This window comes from Silurus meridionalis, chromosome 10 (assembly GCF_014805685.1).
Source record: "Silurus meridionalis isolate SWU-2019-XX chromosome 10, ASM1480568v1, whole genome shotgun sequence".
In the NCBI taxonomy this organism is placed as follows: Eukaryota; Metazoa; Chordata; class Actinopteri; order Siluriformes; family Siluridae; genus Silurus; species Silurus meridionalis.
In genome coordinates, this window is record NC_060893.1 from 9915908 (window position 1) to 9940586 (window position 24679).

Consider the following 24679-nt stretch of genomic DNA (forward strand, 5'->3'; position numbering starts at 1 on the left):
CTCACAAGTATTGAAGGTTCTGTTAAATGCCTTTTGTGACGACTAGTCAAAGTGTTGGACCTGGTGAATGCTTGCTTTGTAGTGAGAATGGAAGTTGTCTGCATTAATGTAATCAGATCTCGAGCAGCTTTTTACTGCAATCTATACAGTGTGTTTACACTAGGGAAGCAGTACCTGCCCACAGCATAGCAACATTATTCAATTATTTCAAAGAAACTTGCAAATTCTGCTAGAAAAGCAAAAATGGGCCAAAACTGAGAAGTGCTATCATTAAGGATCTGGGAGCAATGCCAAAAAATATTAAAACAATTTCATGTGGCTTATCACAAAGCAAAGACAATTATTACAGCAGGTGGGCTAACGCACATGTCCAGTTCTTTCCTAGCTTTGAAATATACACTGGATTTAAATAAACTCATAAGCAGTTTCAAGATTTATTCGCTATCTAACTTGACTATGTAACTAATATCTGGGAGTTTTTGGTAGCAAAATTGATGTTGACAAATTATGATGTACTTAATACCTTTATTATAAATACATAAACCAGTTGCTAATAAGGTGATTCCATGATTGGTGAATAGTGTATGATTGTGTTCTATTGTATTAACCCTTACAAATAACCATATAAAATAAAAGTGTTCTTCACTAAAACCCAAATAGATAATTTAGATAAATAATTGAACGAATAATTTTTTTCCATGTATTGACCCTTTATTACTGCACATTACCTTGAACTTTAAAAATACTGTATTTGAATTAATGTGTGAACTTCTTAAAGCATCCTTTAAGCAAAATGTAACATTTCAGCTCTTAAAGCTATTATCAAAACACTTTCCCTCTAATGAACTGCAGAATCTGAACTTCCTGAAGATTACTGGAAGAAGAAATTATTATTCTTTTTATTTTAAGTGACTGACTCAATACTACTTTGAAAATAAAAATGTTACCCTACATAGTAAAAGTAAATCATTAACATGTCCTTGCCACCATCATGAATGGATGCTCGTTGCATTTGCTATGAAGTCTATGATCAAATCTGAAGAATATTACATTGTTAGCAGTGCAACCTTCTAAAAAAGTGGGTCGTTAGATAAGTTAACACACCTTGGATAGCATTGAGAATAGCAGCGTTAATGTAAATGGCTAATTCATTAACTAGACCTTATGATTAGACTCTCTGTACACATGAAACACTGGCTGACATTAGTAAGACACCCAATGCTACAGTAAGCTAATGTTACACGTTCAGAATATATGAAGCCTTGTCTTTATTGATTGGACGATTCTGGACACAGAGTACTGACCACTTGATCGTCCAGAAGGAATTGCTATTGGTGTTAGTCTAAGGTGCCCTTCTACTTAGCCAGAAGGGTTTTGTATCATGGCTGAAAAATGAGCTCTGCTTCTATTGTGCACAAACAACAAAAACGAGAGTTAAGCACATGGGTGAGCTCAGACTGTTTGCTTTACATGTACATTTTAAAATGCCTAAAGGTAAGCCACTGCATTTTAAGAATATACGGATTTAAAATACAGCTTAATGCACAAAGTCTATGGTCATGTCTGTACTAACTCTTTAAACTGAAGTGTTTAAGTTAACAGAGTGGGTGAACAAGAAAAGGCTGTAAAAAAAACGCTGCTTCACTTTCCGAAGTGTCTGCTTTCATTGCTTCACCTTAGTTTGAAGATAAACTGTTTACATCTTTTTTCGATTGGTTCCTCTACTTTCTTTAATTTAGTTTTTTTTCCCCAATGTTTTGGAGGTAGGGCATTTCAGTATTTCAAACTGCAGACATGAAACAGCAATGAAAAGTGCTGCACACTCCTGGCATAGCAAAACTCAAAACCTGAGTATTTGCTATATTTGGAATACAGTACTGCAGCTCATAAATAATATCTTGCCAGCCATGCTTTTCGCCTGGATCTAGGCTCAGCTGCTAAGAGACATTTCCATAAGTTAAAAACTGCCTATTTCATGTTATTTTTGGGCTTCAATAATTTATTTTTGTCCTGAGCTTCATTAAGCTTATGGGAATGTAGAGCATCTAATGATATACGATTTAAGTGCCGTCTGTGTACGTTTTCTTTATAAACTGGGTATATACAGGCATTTGACTTGGTTTGTTTTGAACTTCCAGAAACTGTAGTCTTAAGAAAAAACACAATATGTGATTGCTCATGCAAGATGTCTAGACATTTCAAAAACATTCCTTTATTATAAATAAATTATTTGTATAAAAATCAGGCATGCTTCAACCATAGCATATACACACTTAACAAACCAGCGCTAATGACCAGAGTAGCCGATACAAGAGACAAAGGCATTTTCCAATGCAGATCTCACACTGTGGGACAAGAATTAAAAAATCTGCACAACCACAAAAATACTTACAATTAGAATAACAACTAACATGGTTGACTCCAACATTTCCTTAATTTTTGTTGATTTTCTTTTTATAAGTATATGTATATATTTTTTCCCCTTTGCTTCAGTGAAGTCCCTTTTCCATGTGCTGTTACACCAGCAGTGAGTGCTGTCCCTCTGTTGTACGGCCAATAATTTTAACTGTTAAAAAAAACAGGCAAGATTTGTCTCGGTACAACAAAACACTCTCTTTTTCAAGAACAACATTAAAGTCTCATGCTTTAGTTCCAGTAAGTGCCAGTAATCCTTTCCCAGAATCCTGTACTCAGGATGCATCTTCACATGGCATGATTGGTATAGCTGACATACGTTGTTTTGGAGGGCAATGCTGCAGAAGAGAAGGAGAGATCAGGAGAGAGAAGAGAGAGAAAAAACTGTGAGGCTTTATGCTGCTTTGTATGGAGTGAGAGAAACATGGCTGCTATTTTTAACACCGACTTGTGGCATCACTTTCCGAAAGTGTGACTTTAAACCTCCAATATCACACTTCTCTATACCAAATTAGATTACTCAAGGCTCTGTATGCTGTGTGCTCATTTGAGCAGTATGAAGACAAAGGAATTCCTACTCTTTATTTCTCACATTGTTCTTTTGGGAATTGCAGCGTGTTGATAAGATTCAATCAGTCAGTTTCTGGGTCAAGAGAAAGTAATTAAGAAATGATGAAAAGAAATAGGCTAAAGATCCAAGCTCACTTTTTGCATTGGGTCATCTAGTATAGACAATAATGATAACATACAGTGGCATATGGTTCAGAGGTCACAACATGTGAGCAGAATTAGAAATACCCTGCCCATGAATGCTCATAAATATGAATATTCCTAAATATTAAACATAAATGCTTGGTATTGACACTCAGAAGACTGCATGTCAATATGAGTCTAATGAACAAGGCTGCTATGAGCTATGAACATATAAGATAATATATAAGCTATAAGATAATTATATGTATTTTCTTTCCAGATGCACCTAAACATTTGCTTTTACTCTAACAGATGATGTATGAAAGGAAAAAGTATCTTTTAGTAGTCTTAGCATATGTAAAGGACTATTATCCTGTATTATTAAGGAAGTCCACATGATCAATTCTTATACAAACCAATACATTAAAGAGTACATTTAATGAATTAAGAATGAGTCTGTATTTGCTGTTCTATTTACTGTATTTGCTCTCAGTCAGCCCAAGGTAACATTACAAAATATGTCAGAAGCTGAGTGGGTGAAGCCATCCATCATTAGTTCAAATCAAAAACCATCTGTCACAAAGGAATGAGAAAGAAATACAAACTATACTCACTGTTGTTGTCCACACTCTCACAGAGCTCGGTTTTCACCTCTCCGTTTGGCCTTTCACTGGCCAGTTGACTGAGCTTACTGGACATGGTGGCAGCGGTGACAATAGCCTTGAAGCTGCGCTTGCGTTTGGGGACATTTTGCTCCGGGTGAAAGATAATTATATAGACTTTGGGCATGTAGAGCATTCCCAATGACACAGATGCACTCAGGCTCAATGACATGGTCAAAGTGGTCGTCTGGATGTACATCTATGACAGAGAGTAGAAGAATATTAACATGTCAGCATCTTTAACGATTATTAAAGTAAATTCTGTCTGCCTGGATATGTGCTCTGCTCATTTCAGCTGTCCTTTTCTTAATCTTACTTAGGATCACTCCCAATTTCACATCAACCGGTTTTAAAAAATACGGTACCCTCCTCCTAATTTCGTTTATTAACACTATAATCAACAGTAGCATGGTTTTGAAACACAATGAAAATAAATACATCTGCATTAATATGTAATATTACAACTTGACACATCACACATTGCATTATAATAAACTAAGATGCTATAGAATTTATAGTGTAGCTGATAAAATAAGAATGGTACAGAACCCTGATGGTAAAAACTGGCTCTAGTATACAAGCACCGGAACCACCAGTGCTGCTCGTAGCTATTATTTTTGACACATTTCAGCACTCTTAGAAAGCATTTCTCAATGGCTCTTTGGTTTGTTAACTTTTTCAGCTCTCCACAGGAGGTTCTATCTCCCTGCTGAAACAAACCTTTGCTGAATTATCAGTAGACATCTCCAGAGAACCTTTAAGTGTTGCCCCAAAGGGGGGGGACCAACCAGAAGACCTCTTACCATGCTATGATCAGGGTAATTCCTTCCTGAATAATAATGATCTTAAATATACAAAGCTGTTTAGGGTCATCCACTTGTTAGTTTCCCTTATTTTACAGAAATGTGCATACCCTGAATTAACCAGAGTCTGAGAATTATTACAATAAGGAGTTGACTTTATCTGAATAGAATTTTTCTGTTTGGGTTCTGGTAAAAATAAATCAATCCTTACACCATGGAGAAGATTAAAATAGCACATGCACTACATGTGGTGATTAATGTAGTAATGTCTTTCAGAAAAAAAATGCTCATTTTTAAGCATTAAAAATCCCCCTTTATTGTTATACTAGGATTGCATCTGTGTTGCATTTTAGCGCACTTAAAACACTTCATGCCACATGTTTATTAGAACTTGCAGACACACTTAATTAAACAGTGCGAGAGTACAGAACAAAGACTTCAAAAACCTACAGTTCTCTTACATTTCCATTCATTTTAGTCCTGTTATCTTGCTATTTTCAGTATCCCACATGCAGAACTACTCCAGCACAGACCATGGAGAGTGTGGAGAATTACTCAGGGGCTACAGCAGCGGTTTATATTCAAATGGTTGGCTGATTCTTTTGCCACTTCAAGACAAAGATTACAGAGAATTAATCATATGAAATGTAAATTGGCCTTATTAATAATCCACTTCAGTAAGGCTATACTGAACCTCTCCAACACAGTATTGCCATAATGCTCCACAGCACAGGATAGGCTTTGATTTATTTCTTTTTGTAGGCAAGCAAAAGATGTCCTGTATTAAAATAACATACCAGCAGTCACAGTCAGTATGACAGAAATCATTATCAGAAAAAATATTCAAAGCAAAAAAAATAAATAAAAAATCAGCCTGTAATATTAGAAATTTGATTCGCATTAAAGTATAATCATTTATCTTGTGCTGAAAGAATTCCAAGAAATCAGATGGTGTTGGAGCTCATTTTCTTTACACTGCTTGATTTCACGCTAATATAACGGTAAGACATTTTAATAGAACATCCGAGCCTAGACACAAGCACAATCGCAATGAGGAAAGAACAAGTACATTCGGCAATTGTTTTGAAGAAAGTAGGTCAGCTTAATAAGCAGATGATCATACCTTTTATATTTAATTAAAGACATAAGGAAAACATGCTCTGAGCAAGCTTTAGGAAGCCTTTCAATATGTAAGTGAATGCAGATGATCAATCTTGCAGAACTGCCATTTTCTTTCCCTTCTGGATATAAAGCATATGATGTAATGTACACTGAGTTAGGCAAAGCATCGTTATTGCACACCTAATGAGCCATTGCTGAGGGTCTTAACTGGCACTATGTCTATAGATTTTTTTTTGGTGTTCTCCCTGAAAGGCGAATATTGAGACCTTACCCTGCAGTTCTGTACATACTAGAACAAAGCGAGATGGAGCACATCTCCATAGAGCCACACTGCACTGCCTCATTGCATTGCTTAATTTTCTAAAGAAGAAAATCAAAGGAAAGTTAATCAAAAAAGATGAAATATGTGTCGCTGAATTAATCCTACTGTATCTCTTATTGTATTGACATTTTTTTAATGAACAAAATGTTACAGATGTGAAGGAAATTATTTTCTTACTTACATAAAAACAGCCTTCAGTATGATGTGCATGTTAAGTTATTTGTTTCCTTTGAGCCCACCATGGAGATGATACAAAATGATGGCTGTTTTCTCGTATTGATTTCTGACAAAAGGTTAGGGGGATGACCTGTTTTGCACATCCAGCTAATTTGCTCATTATAATAGCTTCATAACGGAATTTTAGTGATTTAAATGAGACATGAAATTTTATCAATATTCATAAGGCCTTCATTAATTTAGAGTTTGCTCAATTTACATTACATACGAAAACAGACGACACTTCCTGCATCAACTAATCTACTTATATACTCTATGTCCATAATGACATTTTCATTTCATGCTGAAAGTGCTTTTCCTTTAAAGTGCTGGTAAATAATGAAAATAAATGCATGTTGCCAAATAATATTTGTGTTGAAAAAGCATTTTTAATAAAGGTAAATCAAAGTTAAGATACTTCATTTGTAAAACATGCATCATTTGGTTTGTCTCCATATTTGCTTTTGATCACAAAATCCTAAAAACTGAACATACAATTTTGTATTCATTAATTTATCCATCCATCCATCTTTAGTATGTACTGGCCAAAATGTTGTAGAGACCTGACCACTGCACTCATATGTGAGCCTTCTCCAAACTATTGTATTTAAAACACACTTTTACAGGTTGTCTCAGTATTGAAATCTCAATTTTTTTAGGCATAGACCTAGGTCCACAAAGAAATGTCTTAATTTGATGTGGAAGAACTCGAGTAGCCTGCACAGCCTCTGGAGACACATTTGGATGAACAGACTGATGAGTCAGGCATCCTCACCCAACATCAGTACCCACCCTCTCTAATGCTGTTGTGGGTAATTGTGTAGAAATCCCACCAGCAACACCCAAAAATCTAGCGAAAAGACTTCCCAGAAGGGAAGGCCATTTCTATAGAAATGGCCATGGTTCTGGAACAGGATCCTTAACCAACTTATATATGGGTATGATGTTCAGGTCTTCCCATACTATAGGCAATCTGGTCTGGGTGATTTTAGAGTTGATCTAGAAAACTCTAAATGAAATTTTAAGCAGCAAGAAACTAGAAACTGTACAGTAACCCAAAGAGTATCTGTACATGCTTTATCACCACATCATCCATGAACAAGTATTTTGTTAACAAATTATATGGAGTATGTAGAAACTTTGCATTTACAAGAATATAGAATTTATATATATATATATTTTTTTGTATAGGAATAGATATAAGAATAGAGAAAAATAAACAACCCATTTAACATTATGAAAATGAAGCTGCATTTAAAAATGATAAAAAGATAAAGTTAGGGATTATTACACTTAGTCAGTAACTGGGCTACACCTTACCAAGCTACAATAAAACGAATAATTTCGGACACACCATAAATAACACACAGTGTGTACATTTGTGAAAGGTCTGTGTTAAAATCTCTAGTCCTTCTAGATCTGGCCTGTCTGAGCTAGCTGTATACAGTATAACAGAAAACACAATAAAATCTACAGAGACTGTGTTCATGTTCAGAGACTAATATCCGTTTGGGGGAACTATATTACGTTAGTCACTGTTCTCTTTTGTCCCATATTACTGTTATCAGTAACAAGATAGCTCTTCTCCAGCAGAAGACAGCACATGCATGGAGCAACTGGAGTTGTCTAAGGGAGAAAATAAACAATCAGCATGGATATTATTCCAGCAGAGTCTGTGTAATGATGCTACTGGATTATTCACAGACACAAAACAACTACACTAATGAGTAGTAGGACAAAATAATGCGTGCAACAAAAAAGTTTCTAGCCTTCCACTCATCAAAGAGTAGTGGACGAAGTACACAAAGCATGTACTTCAGTAAAAGTACAGTACAAAAGTACAAAGATACAGTAGGTAAAATATTACTCCAGTAAAAGTGCTGCCTTTAAATGTTCATGCGGGTAAAAGTACAAAAGTAGTGTCCTTCAAATGTACTTAAGCATCCGAGTACTACAATTTATTATGGCTATAATGTCTTATTATAATTTTTTACTAATTTTACTCTTGCTTAATCAACTCAGTTTTTATAAAAAAATACTGTGTTACTTTAAGCACACCAATCTGTTAATAGAATGATATTAATGAGTCAAACACTGATATCTAATAAAAGATCATGAACCCATAACGGCCTTTTCAACGACTTAAAAACAATTGCGCAAATAAGGCCACGAGTGTTGTGGCAAATTAGAGTCAGGAGTTTCTTCCATCATTTATTCCTTTCGAAATGTTTTGCTTGCTGTTGAACTGACATTAAACTGTATGTTCATGCTAAGTAGATACCACCAACCAGCATTGGTTTTAGCTCTATAACAAAGTCTCCCCCGTTGTTTCAGCTCTGCTTCATCTACCCTCACTGGATGAGTAAGACATATTCTCAGAGCAGTCCACAAATTTGGATACATTTCTAAGAGCTCGCTTTCATGTATAAATATCACCCTAAATGCATTTATTGCACAATTAAATACATGTAACTGTGCACAATTGATCAAACTGTCCAGAAACAAGAACAAAACAACTCCTTGGTTAATTGTAGCCATAAGATACATATAACATCTATATCCTTATAATATATGTAGATCTTTTAAATGAGCCTTTTAAGCTGCACTGGAGATTCCCCTTACTGAATCAGTTCAGGACCTATTTAATACAATCACAGAAAACCTTTATGACATCACCTCAATTAAAGGTAACCAAATTAATAAGTGATATTTTAACTACAACCCAACTAGACTAGTTAGTTTGTAATTATACTATTGTAATATTGTTGCTATATGCATAAAAGCATAGCAGGCACAACCTAGGTCAGGGGTGGCCAACCCGCGGCTCGTGAGCCACATGCGGCTCTTTGGCTGGTTTCATGCGGCTCTTACGTTCATATCGATTTTTGTGTGTTTGATTTTTAATGTGCGTGTTCGCTTTGCTTAAGTTCAATACGGTATTTTTAAGACTTAAATGAGCTTGTCCCTACTGGGAAACTTTGCGGTATATCAGACCTTGGCATGAGGCCAATCATAAATTACAGGGATGCACCGGGAATTTTCGGAAATACCTAAATCACCGAAACAACACGGCAGAAACACAATTGTAATGACGCAATAAAAAAGCGCAGCAGCACACGGTTATCTGGATAAGAGCAACATGTCTGCGGTGTGCGGAGAGCGATTTGCAAAACATGCAATGCTGAAATTTCAAGAGGGAGTGTATCTGCAAAGAGTTTCTCCACATCGGGTTTAATTTATCACCTGAAATCCAAACATCCCGATTTCCATTCTAAATATGAGAAGAACGCGGCGCAGAAAAGTAAAGTTAATCCGAGCATGCGCACTCCGTCTGTACAGGACAATTTTGAAAAGGCAGGAAAGTTTTCCAGTGATGGTGCTGAGGCAAAAGGTATAACACAAAAAATTATGGATTTCAATGCCATTTGAATTGAATTTTCATTTCGGTGCATCCCTAAAATATTATCGTTGGTGTGGCCCTCTGACACAATTCAGGTTTCTCGTGTGGCCCCTTGTAAAAATTAATTGCCCACCCCTGCAGTATATTCATCTCACGCGCATGCGCATTTGACGAAAATACCGTATTAAACTCAAGCGAAGTGAACACGCACATACAAAAAAACACAAACAAAGTCTGTGTTTTCTACCCTGAAACACGTGAAATCAAAGCATCGATCTGTTCTGACTGACACACATGTGAAAGAATTGCTTCGAGTGGCAACAACGGAATACGAGGCAGATTTGAAGGGGATTGTTCAAGGCAAGGAATGCCAAAAGTCCCACTAAGTAACATGCATAGTAAAAGAAAAACGCTATTGTAAATTATTATATATTTTTTGGTGGATTTGGTTAAACTGAGTTTGTGTGTGTGTGAGACAGTGCAGTGTTCATTGTTAAAAATGACTGTCCTGTGGTCTTAGAACTGTAGGAGTCAATTTCTGTCATTATGTTGGTGTGTGACATTTACAATAAATCTGGCTGAGCAGAGGTGTGTGTGTGTGTGTGTGTGTGTAAGAGGAAGGCATGGGTGATGTTCATGTGTGCCCATGTGTATGATGTGGCTCTTTGCGGTAACACAGTCAAAAATGTGGCTCCCGGTCTCTGACTGGTTGGCCACCCCTGACCTAGGTGCTATACAGCTTTTAGCTTTTATTAAATGCATTAGCTACTATCATAGCATACTATTCTTATAACGAGATGAGTGATAGAGCTGCATACACACCTTTATCTTCTGCACGTTTTCCCCTACTTCTTTCCTCTTTTTTCTGAATTGAGCTTCTGAGAGTTTAGACCTTTATTTGTCACCCATAATTGTAATGTGGATTCAGCTCTCCTTACTGACGTGATGTCACCCAAACCCCCCTCACCTTTCTGAGGGTATGAGTAAGGGAACTTCTCCGGGCAGTGTGTGCGCACTCTGAGTCCCGACCAGGTTAATTGACCGTCACATTATAAAATAACTGATGCGAACATGCAATGTGCAAACATGCAAATTATCCTACAACATTCTTTTTCTTAATTACTCTATAATAGCAGAGAATTTGGCAAATTTTGGCCAGTATAGAGTGCTTCTCCTAATTTATCATTTGTCTTGTAACAACATAAAAAATAAAAAATAATAATAATAAAAAAAAAAAAATCTGGGGGATTGGAAGTTGTTTTAATCAAAACTGTTTATTCTACTAATCCTTACTACCTACAACTTATCCATTCATTTTGGGGCTTCGGGGTTTGCTGGTTTACACTTTTTTAACAACAATTGGCTATACATTTCCAAAAATAATCATCATCCAAAAACATAAAAAAAAAATTTGTTCAGAATTTAGTTGAAGGTGTGAAATTCTATGAATAAGATTTTTTTTCTGTTTCTGTTAATTACATTTCTTTTTAAGAAATTAATGTAGTGAAATACATGGTGCATTATAGTCTTGATATCAATAAAGCTATTCTGTTATGTCTATGTATGGCATGTGTGCTTAAAAAAGAAGCAAAACAGGACACTTAAACACATAAAACTCACCCGCTCTGCAGACTGTGCCGTCCCAAAGAAGATTGGTATGAAGGCAAGCCAAATGATGCAGGTGGTGTACATTGTAAATCCAATAGGCTTGGCCTCATTGAAGGTCTCTGGTACTCCTCTGGTTTTGATGGCATAAACAGTGCATGTGACCATTAAGAGAATGCTATAGCCTAACGAACAGATAAGCGAGAGATCCGAAATGTCACATTTAAGCACACCGCGAGCGTTTTCAGGGTCCTGCGTGCGCTGCTCACCATAATCCACAAAGGTGTGTGGTGGGTCGGCGATGAACCACACCAGCACACCCATGAGCTGCACTGAGATTAGGCTGAAAGTGATGAACAGCTGGGAGGCGGGACTGATGAAACGCGGCGCCGCCACTGAGCGCTTGCCCTGCTCAAAGATGCGGTGAATGCGGTTGGTTTTGGTGAGCAGCGCGGCATAGCTGAAGCACATGCCCAGGCCGAGGAAGAGCCGGCGGAAGGAGCACACAGCCACTCCAGGTGCTGCGATCATAGGAAACGTGGTGATGTAACAGAGGAATATTCCTGTCAGCAGCACATAACTCATCTCCCTGCCTGAGGCGCGTACAATTGGCGTGTCATTGTAGCGTATGAAGGTGATTATCACGAATGTGGTGGCTATGATTCCCAGAATGGCAATGAAAACAGGTACCATGGCCCAGGCAGAGTGCCACTCCAGCTTAATTATAGGGATGGGCTGGCAGCCAGTGCGGTTGTGATCAGGCCGCTGCTCGTATGGACACAGCTGGCACATGAATTCGTTGGCCTGGTAGTGGTATCCCTCACAGCGTTCACAGTGCCAACAGCATGGCACGCCCTTGACCACCTTCTTTCGCTCCCCGGTCTGACAGGGCATGCTGCACACCGAGGTGGGCACAGAGGAGTCCCCACTCACCCACTGCATGACACCCATCTGGAGAGGTACAAAAGTGTAATTATGGGTATCCATTCTAAATTAGGATGTGCTCTTAGCATGTTTTTCAAGACTGAATTAAAAGGAATTTATTGGAATTAAATGGAACGTTTTTTGTGTCATCAACCGCACAGTGCTTAAAGCACCAACATTATCATAATTTCGATCTTGGACATAAACATTTGCTCTTATTAATATTTCACTTAAAATTATTTCTTAAATCAGCCAAAACATGTTTTTTTAACTAAAATGCAATAGCACAAATGCCGTTGCTCACATTTAAATGCAGATGATCAGTCCAGTGCCCGATGACTTTGTACTCAGCAGAATCATTAATAATTTGATACTGGAAGATGTCGTATCGTCCAGGAGCATCTCCATTCTCGTTAAATGTCACAGGGGTTTTAGCGCTACCTGTTAAAAAGAGTGAAAAGAAGTCTATTAAAATGATGGTCAATGCCTGTTAAATACAAAATTTGATATCCTTACTCATTACCTATTAATAATCTTTTCTAATATATTAATGTAAGCAGACTATATGATTAGAGTCAGAGTGGAATTAGTGCACGGTTACATTGCACATGATATGCAATTCACTAATCCTTCATAAAGCCCTGCTAATGTTTAAAATATTATCATGCACTACCAGCACCATTACTGTGAGCCATACTTGACTTTCTCCCATGCCTTTCGGAATTTTCCGATCAAGCATTTTAGGAGACAACAGCAGGATTAGTGAGGACAACAATACAAATAAGCATCTCAAGAGACCAATATGTGATGCATCATTAAAACACCTGCAGAGAGACAGCTTGCACAGGAGCCTTGGGCCTGCAGGACTCAAAGTCTACAAAAATACAGTCCAGCCGGATTCAGTCATCTGTAAATGCTCATGAGTAAATTAAAACCTGCACACACACACATTTTTTGCACCATAACACCAGGCAACACAATTCACCGCTGAATCACATTAAATCCTCCATATGTCTGCTCATCACAGCACATGGCTTTGACCATTTCTCAATTAGCCAAATGATTTGCCCGCCTCGAACAAAGACTGATTCAGTGATTGAATGACTACCAGACTCAGAAGATGCTGTGATTAAGCAAGTCCATGCTTAATCACAGGTTAGATCCCATTTTTGTGAACTCAATTAGAAAGCTGCTGTTCGGAATGGGCTGCATAAAACCTGACAAGATAAAATTGATGTTTTAGTAATTAACAAAACAGTCTAATAAAGATGGCAATTAACATCTTAACCTTTTGTAATTTAGGCTTAATGTATGTATACAACTGTATCTACTTAAATATCAATTAAAGATCTGATGCATTATAAATCCTCTCCCTAGGTAATGAAATACTAATCATTTCAATAAAAAAATCTAACTTTAACATGGATCCTGGTTCGGTTTAACAAAATAAAGACATCACTAATTCTCTATAACTGAATTAATATTAATATATAAGCAAATAAAAAATTCACTAATAGCGCTCCAGAGCAAATACAGCACAAAGTACACAGTATGTCTTTAGCATTCTGCACTTAATTCTAATGAAATGTCCCAGCACAAGCCTGTCTTAATCATAAACAGATTCCTTTCATTAAACTCACTAAGCACGACCTGCTAGTGTGTATAGAACAGCTTCTAAAACATATGGTGTAACACAGGAATTAGCATAACTCATGCGCTATAATCAACCAAGACACTGCTGTTTAGAGCCATGCTCTTTTCTCAGCATCTCATAAAAATAAACGTGTCTATGAAGGCAATGGAGCGCCTGTGACTGCAGATGAGTTGGCAGTTGCCCACAGGCAGCTGTAGTTTGCCTGAGATTTCAGAGCTTCATGCTATTCTGGGCTCATTTATTAGCCGCTTGTTCAGACTGTTCTCTTGTCAGTTAGGACAGAACAACAAAAGCAAATTGTTGGTAAAAGTTCAATCAAGCATTGAAAGTCATTGAATTAGGATACACTCTAAGGCATCTACCAAAAATGTCTGATAAATACACATCCTTACAAGACATCTAATTACACACACATATATACACAGGCTACCTGCTCGTTATATGTAAAATAAATGTGTGCTGGCCCTTGAATCAATTGTATTTTTTAGTAGAGCAATATTTTGCATTTAGGCTTTTGGGTTCTTGTCACAGATAAAAATGAGCGTCCAGTGTAGTGTGTATAAGTCAAGCTGCAGCGCAAACATTATATTGATGTGAACTGAACTGCTACCAAATTCTGCTATTATGTTTGAATTGAAACATACATCAGAATTAATAGCTATGTTTTCCTGATAGAATTTCCCTCAACAATATAGCAATTTCTACCAGGATGCGTTTTTCAATAGCAGTATTCTCAAGTGGAATGATTATCAGCTTTCTTTCAGTAAATACTAACCTATCTACACAAATACATGTCTAAGACATTCTGTGCAGGAGCTCCTAGATTACAAAATAAATGTGTTTCCAAGAATGGGGTGCTTTCACAATTGGACTGCCATTTTATGTGCTTACATAAAATAAAATCTTATTTTTGTATCATTTTTAACAATGAGACTAAGAAAATGCATTATCCATCCACAAATATGCTGTTCCACAGTAAAATCACTGAAAGTAACAAGGTTTTACAAGGTTTTTTTTTTTTTAAACAAAATGCAGGTAACTGTATCCATACTAATAATATGAAGAATTTAAAGTTATTATAATTATTAATGAAATAATTATATATATATTTGATTTAATAATTCAGTTCTTGAATGATATTAAATCCTTATTATCTAGTAATATTATATATATTCTATAATTTTGAATAATAGGAAACTGGGAACTTTTAAAGTGACCGAGGCAGTATATCACAGTATAAGCAAAAAAAATTAAATAAAAAAATTAAAAGAACAGTTTGGAGAGTTTATCTTCTTTGTATCTTAAAAGAAATTTAACTTTCTGTTAAATGTATTACAATAAATATACATTGTATGTATTATATATAAGTAATATATAAGTAATATATAACCTGTAATAGATGTTGTTTAAATTAATTTAGTTTAATTATCTTAAAAACATACATGCAGGTATTTGTGAAAATGTTCCATTAGCAAACAATATCTTTTACCTCTATATATTTGTAAATATGATTTCATTGGGACAGAAATGCCACCGCGTTTATGGAATCACAGACAGAAAAGAAAAATAATTTACAGATGCTGCTGCATGTCCCATCATCTAATCTATTAAAATATTGTTTGAGGCTCTCTACTATCTCTTTACTAACACTGTGGTTTCTTTACCAGTATTAAACTAGTTTATTAAATTGGTTTGGCAGCATTTCTATCCTGCCTTTGTAAAGGTTATCCTCATATGAAATGTGGGGAACCTCCCTGAAGGCATGACCTTCAACCTCATAAAGTCATCCAAAGTCTGCCAGCAATCCCTCACTCTGACAGGAGATGATATTGGATGATTTTGTCCTCAGAAAACAGGGAAATAATGACCAATAACTAAAGTGTATGCAGAAGCAGATGCAGCACATGACTGTATATACACATGAGACTCACAAGAATAAATGGTTAGGCAATTATTTTGAATCTCATATTGTGTGGCTGTACCATAAAACTACAACAAACATGCCACTGAAAGCTCCACTATTATGCTATGTGGAGTTAATTAAGCATTTTGCTTGCACAGTGGACTCCATTGTGGCTCGTCACACATCATTTCTAGCCTTTTAGCCCTGAAGTTAAACATAAAATACTGGATGTATTTGGAAGAAAACAAAAGAATATCGGACTTAGTGCCTGCAGCAAGCCTCACAGTTCCTTCGGAGTGACTTGGTGATATAGCCATTGCATTTTTTCAGTGAACACTCATTACAATGCAATATCACTGGCATGCTACATTACTGCCATCATTTGTCATAATGATGGACTCTAGGACACAATAAAGAAGGTTTTCTCTTTTTTTGCAACTAGGAACAAAATGTAATTTATTTCAGAATAAATTAATGTATCCATGGTTGTGCTAAGAACTTACTTCTGTACAGTATTTCTGACTGAAGTCAGAAGCCAGACTGTTTTATTATCAGAGTGAGGTTAATTAACCTGACTGTAGGTGTAGGCGAAAGAAAGAGAGAGAGAGAGAGAGAGAGAGAGAGAGAGAGAGAGAGAGAGAGAGAGAGAGAGAGAGAGAGAGAGAGAGAACAAAATATCTTGTAAGAGTTAGGAATACTGCCCTTTAATAAATGTCACTGGACCCAGCATAGCTCAATATCCTGGATGTAATTTTATTTCTTGAAATGAAAACAGCTGAAATGTCTTAAGATACAATCAGAAATGTCACATAATTACAATTTATCCACAAAAAGTGACATGCAGGCCAATAGCTCAAGGGCATGAACAAATTGGATGACTCTCTTTTGGATATAAAGTCAAAAGGAGATTGTGGACTGGATTAGCTGCACCTTTTGATCGCTAATAGCCACCATGTTTGATGTCTGAGACCAGTTCCCAACCTGTTCTTTTTCATTGTCAGGTGCAAATCTTTGACCCGAGTTGACACTGTAAAGCTTTGGAAAACTACTTCTTCTTTCGGGTGATTACATTAGGGGGTCACCATAGTGGATCATCCGTCTCCATACTACTTTGTCCTCTACATCTGCCTCTTTCAAACCAACTACCTGCATGTCTTCCCAAACCATATCCTTGGTCTTCCTCTTTTGCTCCTTCCTGGCTGTTCCATCCTCAGCATTCTCCTACTGATATACCCCATGTCCCTCCTCTGCACATTGTCCCCAAAACTTCCTACATGCACGGTCCCGCTAATAAGCTAATTTCCAATCCTGTCCATTTTCATCACTCCCAATGAAAATCTCAGCATCTTCAGCTCTGCTACCGCCATCTCTGCCTCACGTCTTGTACTTAATGTCACTGTCTCTAAACCATACAACATCGCAGGTCTCACCACAGTCCTATAAACTTTCCCTTTCACTCTAAATACCCTTCTATCACAAATCACTCCTGTCACTCTTCTTCACCCACTCCACCCTGCCTGCACTCTTTTCTTCACTTCTCTAACACACTCTCCATTACTTTGACCCCAGGTTCCTGAACTCTATCTTCTACATCTCTTCTCCCTGCAACCGCACCACTTCACTGCCCTCCCTCTTATTCACACACATGTACTCTGTCTTACTCCTACTGACTTTCATTCCCCTTCTCTCCAGCACGTACATCCACCTCTTTGGCTCTTCTCAACCTGCACCCTACTCTCACCACGAATCACAATATAATTTGCAAACAACATAGTCCACGAAGACTCCTGTCTGACCTGGTCCGCCAATCTGTCTATCAAAACTGCAAAAAGGAAAGGGCTCAAAACCGATACTTGATGCAATCCAAACTCCACCTTAAACCAGTCTTTACCTTTAAAGCACACTTTACTGCTGTCATACTGTCCCCATACATGTCCTGCACCACCCTCACATACTTCTCTGACACACCTGACTTCCTCATACAATACCACCACTCCTCTCTTGGCACTCTGTCGTATGCTTTCTCTAAATCCACAAACACACAATGCAACTCCTTCTGACCTTCTCTGTACTTCTCCATCAACATTCTCAAAGCAAATACTGCATCTGTAGTGCTCTTCCTCAGCATGAAACCATGCTGTTGCGCACAGATGGTCACCTCTTCTCTCAGCCTGGCCTTCACTACTCTTTAGTTACTGCAGGTCTGCACATCTACGTTATTTTTTTAAAACCGGTACCAGCACACTCCTTCTCCAGTCCTCAGGCATCCTCTCACCTTCCAAAATCTTGTTAGACAACCTGGTTAAAAACTCCACTGTCATCTCTTTTAAACATCTTCATACTTCTACTGGTATGTCATCTGGTCCAACTGACTTTCCACTCTTAATAGCTGCTCTCACTTCCTCCTTACTAATCTTATCCATTTCCTGCTTCACCATCTCCAAATCGTCCACCCTTCTCTCTCTCTCTTTTTCTCATTTATCAGCTGCTCAAAATACTCCCTCCATCTTCTGAATACACTCTCCTCACCAGTCAACACATTTCCATCTCCATCCTTTATTGCTCACTTGTAGTACATCCTTCCCAACTTGGTCCCTCTGCCTGGCTAATTGGTATAAATCCTTTTCTCCTTCCTTAGTGTCCAACTTCTCATACAGCTCCTCTTATGCCTTTTCTTTGGCTTTCGCCACATCCTCCTTCACCTGCTGCCGCATCCCTTTGTACTCCTGCCTACATTTCTTATCTCTCTGTCGATCCCAATTCTGTTTCACCAACCTCTTTCTCCTTATGCTCTCCTGCACTTCCTCATTCCACCACCATGTCTCTTTGTCTTCCTTTCTATTTCCAGATGTCACACCAAGTACCTTTCTTGCTGTCTCCCTTATCACTTCTGCATTAGTTGCTCAATCATTGGAAAAGAATAAGTAAAAATAAATTGTGTTGTTGTGTAAATAGTTGCACCCAGATATCTAAACTTTTTTTCAATGGGACTAAAAAAAGTTTATTCTGAATATAGAATTTATACAATTTCCCTACTACCTTAAATGTAGATGATCAGCAATGACATGCTTCGTTCTTGAAGTTGGCTTCACTGGAGCTACACAGTAATGATGCTAACAAAGAGACACTGAAACAAAAAGGCTTAGACACACAGAAGACGAGAGTACGAAGACTAACAAAATAATGCAGCTTGTCATTCTACCAATAGTCCTCTGTCCTAAAGACACTCCTGTGGCAGAAAATGTACTGCCATTAGAAAAGTGCTGAGTGCTGAGAGTCTGTCTATAAATAATAGATAAATGTCTCCTAGCAGAAAAATCACCATATCTAAAATTGAATGCCTTTGTTAAACATAGTTTTTATTTTAGATCTGATCTGTTTATTGTTTATCTTCGATTATGCAGCGCTGCCACCATACAGCTAAATTAGCTGTTCTTAATTAACTGAGAATGAGCTACAAGTGTTTATATACTGGTCTATTTATGCTGAGATTGTTGTGTGTTTGATGGGGAGCTGAGGGGAAGGCAACCAGGAGGTTGTTACAGATGCTTAAATAGCATTTGCTTTAAACAATTCTGAGTTATTCAAGTGGTTTCTGACACCATATGACCCTGGTAGCACTAAAACCAAGAATAATAGAATATCACATTGCAAAAAACATAGAGGATGGACCCAGTGCACCTCCAGGCCACCAGAAATCTAATCACATTTTCTCTTTAAACACCAACACATGCAGCTCATTTATCTGATTTATTTAAAGAAACACTCCATTTGAAAACACTTACAATATGTTTATAGGAAACCATTTTAATAGATACTTGTGGAATTCTACTGATTATTGGTGTACTTTTATTATTTTCATTAGAATGTATCAGTTGTATGCTATAATGATGCCACAGGGGGACACTGCTATTGCAGTTCCAATTATTTAGATTAAACATGAGTTTTAGCTCCAAAATAACAAAAAAAAAGTAAAAACTTATTTTTCCATTCAACACGTTCCATTGACATTGGATTTCAGAGATGGCAGAAATGACAAGGACAACAAGGACACTGATTCATAGGGAGAGGCGTGGCTTAGCTTAGTGGTAGTTAGCTATCAATAAGATCGACAAGCACAGCTGTGCTGATCTGTTTAAACAGGGTGTACAGTATGAATGAGAATAAAAATGCGCTGGACAGAATAAAAGTGTCAGAGCAGTGGCGTTTCTAGTTAGAGGAGAAGGTTAAATCACATGGGTGCCACAAGCAGAAGATAGGCAAGCAGTATTGTAGTTAATGTAGGAAATTAAAAAAAGTTATATTGGAAAAAATAAAAATACCAAAGTCAATGAAAGATCTATCTAACAAAAAAATACATTTTGAATTTTAAATGGTGTTAAAGGTCTCAACATTCATACCACAAAGTTTTGCTTATTGATCTGCAAATCCAAGCCTTGTTTATAACCTTGTGTGTTTTGAGTTCTGCTTTTTTGTATGGACTTAACTTTTGCCTTATTCTCAATCACACTTGATTCTCATGCATATGGTCTATGCAGGGACTTTTGCTTGTGTTTGCAACATCTTTTATATAAACCTCTGCACACAAATTCATAACACATGTGTTATCTCCTACAGAGAGTGATAATTACCATATTGAAACTGGTAACATTTTGTTCCTTAGCATATAGAATAGTATCATTCCACATAAGAGAAGGGTAGGATGTAGGAGAAGAAACAGGCAGATGTTGAAGGTGAGTTGGTACACAAAAACCAGAAGGTAAATCTGCTATTTGAAAAAAAACTTTACCAACAAATAACATCACAAAGCCAAACAATGTGTGTTATTTAGACAAGCTGTTTGCATAATGCTAAACAGATAGCTTAAGCTTCGTTACTGCTTAACAGCAACATTAGATGTGTGTCTCCAGTGCAAGTTTAAAGAAGCAAACTTAGAGACTAAACATGTCTCAACTGAATTAAAACGTCTGGAGTAGTGAAAAAGATAATTTTTGGCTGAACTGTTTTTTCAAGGGTCATAGTACTAAGTGAACAAGAGACAGTAGTTGTGAAGAGACTAATTGTCCAATTAATTCAGTGCATTCCACTGAATCAGCCCGAGACAGTGAATGCTCTTCCTGAAATACAGACAGACAGCACTAATTAGTGCTGAAACCTAGCTGTCTGAGATCTTTACTTTATTGATATTGATCCCTCTCTTCTTTTAAGCTAATCAGTGCCCTACACACATCCTGTAAAAGCAGATGGGACATTTGCTCAAGCTAGAATATATTCAGCGATTTTCCACCCACTTATTTAATTACTTATGTCTTATCCGGTGGATAACTGAGAGAATATCGATAGTAGGGAAGATAATGGAATGAAATGTTTCTGGGTCAGTGTTGGGATCACAGCTGGAGAGTGTCATACAAATTGAGTCCTTAATTATTAAATAAAGAACTATTGACTCTGTAAGTTTTCTATTTTTTACTATTTAATGTAAATTGTATTCATATTCTTGTAAATTCTAAAATATTATTCTATTCTTCTAACTTTTTAAATTCTATTAAATATCTATACTTTTATTGAAATTCTATTTTCATTCTATTGTAAACTGTAAACATTTTATTATTGTTTATTTTTATTATACTCTTAAATTATCATCCTATCTATATTTTTTTTTATTCCATTTTATGACAGACCAATTTATCTTGAAAATCATTTCAGTGAACATGTGTGTATGGTTGTGTAAAAATGTCATCTTAATGTAATATCTTAATATTAATCAGGGAAAGTTCTGTTCAAAGTTGCTAATCAAGTTCTAATATCCTAATAAAAACAGATACAATTTCTTCCCATTATTCTGCAGAATTAACAACTCACAGAATTAACAGCTCTTTAAACCTGAAACTCTCACTGGCATATAAACATACAGTTGCATAGCTCGATATACAAGAAGACCTTTAAGGGTTCCCTGAAGGGACTTAATGTTTATATGCTGACAAACACAGTGTTTTGGCTTTCAAACTTTTCTTTAACTCAGCTATAATGAAACATCCCTGTCACTTGCTTCTGTTTATCATAAACAATTTCCTTCCAATTAATCTCACTGTACCGGACCTGATAGTATGTAAGGAGTCCTCTTGAAAACATATGGTTTAACAAAGGATTTAGTATAACTCATTTGCAATAATCAACCAAGACACTGCAGTTTAGAGCTACGCTCTTTTTTTGGATTCTCAAACCAGATACGTAAGAAGGCAGATGAGATTGCAGATGAGTTGGCAGTAAACCACAGGCAGCTGTAGAGATTTCAGAAATTTGAAGTTGGATTGCTGTGGGTTCGGTGCTATTCTGGATGCATTTATTAGCTGCTTGATTGCATTGTCCTCTTGGCCTACTATCAGAAAAGACTGAAACCAAATTGCTACTAATCCTCAAATTTCAAGTTCAGTCAAGCAGTTCTGTCTTTTGGGACACGAATAAACAGCATGATCAAAAACAGACGTTTAATATTTAATGAAATGTTGATTCTACAAGCAGTGTCTGACACATCCACCAATCTAGACTATATTAAACCTTTAGCAAACTTGTTAAGAGACATTATTTTACTTTTATCAAGAGACATTATTTTACTTTTATTAAGAGACGATATTTTATGATATGTTATCAAGCAAACACTAATTACACTAAGCACAACCATTAGCAATTTACTGAGATGTGTTGGAACACAAATTTCAGCATTATCCTTGCGTTCACATCCGTACATAATGAATTTATTCTTTTTTTTTTTTTTTTTTGTGCCGCAAAAATTCAAATTGCAATTTCACATTTGTTAAGTTTAGCAAAGCATTCAAGCACTGATTTAAAAAGCCTGTAGAATGCTTCTTCCTATTTTCCTCTCACACCCTCGAAGGTGTTCTAATCTTGTGGGGAAATAGGACAAAAAAGGCATAATAAGTCTAAGCTGCACAAATTTGCTCTAACATAGTGGTGCAAAAAAACCCAAAAGTGACAGATGAGGACAACTTTAATGAAACCTTTAAAATGTTCGCCATTAATTTCTTAGTAGGTTTTAGTGTATAAACTGTCATGTCATTCAGTCGCTTAACAGTCTAAGTCACCACATGCATTTTTTGAACGTTCAAGGGTTATTAAGGTGAACCAATGAAGTACTAGAGGTCTAATTCATAAAGAAAAAAATAAGTCAGATACAATTTTATGAGGTAAATTATTGTTCACCCCATTACTTGCTTGTTCTTTGAAACATTTTTTGTGTCTTAAATGTATTTATGTTTAATATATTCATATGGAAAGGTGTTCATATAGCAAGACTGGTTAATGCTATGGCATGCCTTAATTGGCTAAATAACAAATGTGTCAAATCACTGCTCCTATGTTGGGCATCCACCCAAAATAGAGCACATCTGTCAGAGATCCCAATCCCCACACTCCCTATCTTAGTGTGGAATTTTTTGTGAAACAAAGTACTACTCAGACACCCGTATTCCTATAACTGTTATTTATGTGCCACATGTATTATTGTTTTGACTCGTAATGTCTCCACCCCTGTCTCAACACTAGTTCATGGCTTCAAGTGTATTTTTATTCACAGCTGTCTAAATCCTGGGCTCATTTTATGTCTGATGTGCAATATGTATACATACTAGAGGTGGAGGGTGACTCAATTTTAATTCAGTTCGTTCCCCTCATGTATCGAATGCAATCCTTTTTATGTGTGGAACATAGTTAAAATCTAAGTTCCCTCAGGAACATATTAAGTGGGGGATCAAAAGTTTGTTTAGTCTCTGCCTCGCACTTTGAATGCATCTATTTATTATTACATTTGAAAACATAAACAATGCCAGGGGTATAAAAAAAAGAAACTAGAGTTAGTACAGTGTCACTATGGGTACTCACTCCCATACCAGAAATAAGATTTGTTTTGTGCATACATGGATAGTGCATGCATAGTGCTAGCGGTATGGAATATTTAGCGTTTTTATGTCCAGATTCCAGAATTTCAGGGAGTAAATAAATAAAGGATGAAAGTAATGAAGACATTTATTAAAATATGCTGAAATACATAGTACAGTTAAGTAGATCATATCTTTAGAAAATTAGATATTAAATGTAAAACAAACACACACACACACACACACACACTCGTATCAAATCAAATCAAATTTTGTCACACACATAAAATTTGATTTAAATTGATACAAATGTGTGTGTTTTACATTTAATATTTAATTTTCTAAAGATATGATCTACTTAACTGTACTACGTATTTCAGCATACTTTTATAAATGTCTTGTATAACCCAAAAGTGGTAAAACAATTGTAAACTATTTAATTTTGTTTTTTCATTTATTTAATTTTATTTAATCAATTTGATTTGTGCCAATATTATTCATCACTCAATTTAATCAATATAATAAAAAGTGTATTGCATTCATTTTATTGATTTTATTTTATAAAATATTATAAAATAGTATTTTATATATTATTTATCCAAGCAGCCATTTTATTTAAAATTGTTAAAAAAAAATGTTAACTGTTGATGTTCACAAACGTTTAAAATAATAAACTGGCAATTTTATGTTTTGCATTTCTTCCCCATAACCGTACCAAAATTAAATCGAAACATGACTCAAAAACTACGGTACATATGGAACCGTAAATATTCAATACCATTACATCTCTAATGCATTCCCCCTGTGTTTGTTATTCATCTTTTGCTATTAATACGCCAAATTTTCTGCTGTGTACCAAGCTGTTTGTTACATGATTCACCTTCCCGGTTTTTTATCTTGGTTTTGATTTCTTATTCGAGTTCTAATTTTGCCTTGTTCATGTTTTGCCAATGGCCTGAACTATGCCTGTTTCAAGTTTCTGACTATTTTTTCTTTGAATCTGTGGAATATTTTACATATCACTCTTCTACATTTCATTTTTACAGATTACATGATTATGTGTAA

The 24679-nt window shown here is 36.3% G+C and overlaps 1 protein-coding gene across 1 annotated transcript in view; it reads right to left on the reverse strand.

The window, feature by feature from the left end:
• Positions 1-2181: 2181 nt before the first annotated feature.
• Positions 2182-24679, reverse strand: part of grm8b (glutamate receptor, metabotropic 8b) — a 127043-nt gene continuing 104545 nt past the window's right edge. The window contains exons 8-11 of the mRNA XM_046858990.1: positions 12467-12603; positions 11254-12189; positions 3723-3969; positions 2182-2753 (exon numbers count right to left, since the gene is read on the reverse strand). Of these exons, the coding sequence (XP_046714946.1) occupies positions 2704-2753; positions 3723-3969; positions 11254-12189; positions 12467-12603 (1370 nt within the window). The 3' untranslated portion in view covers positions 2182-2703. The remainder of the gene's footprint in view (positions 2754-3722; positions 3970-11253; positions 12190-12466; positions 12604-24679) is intronic.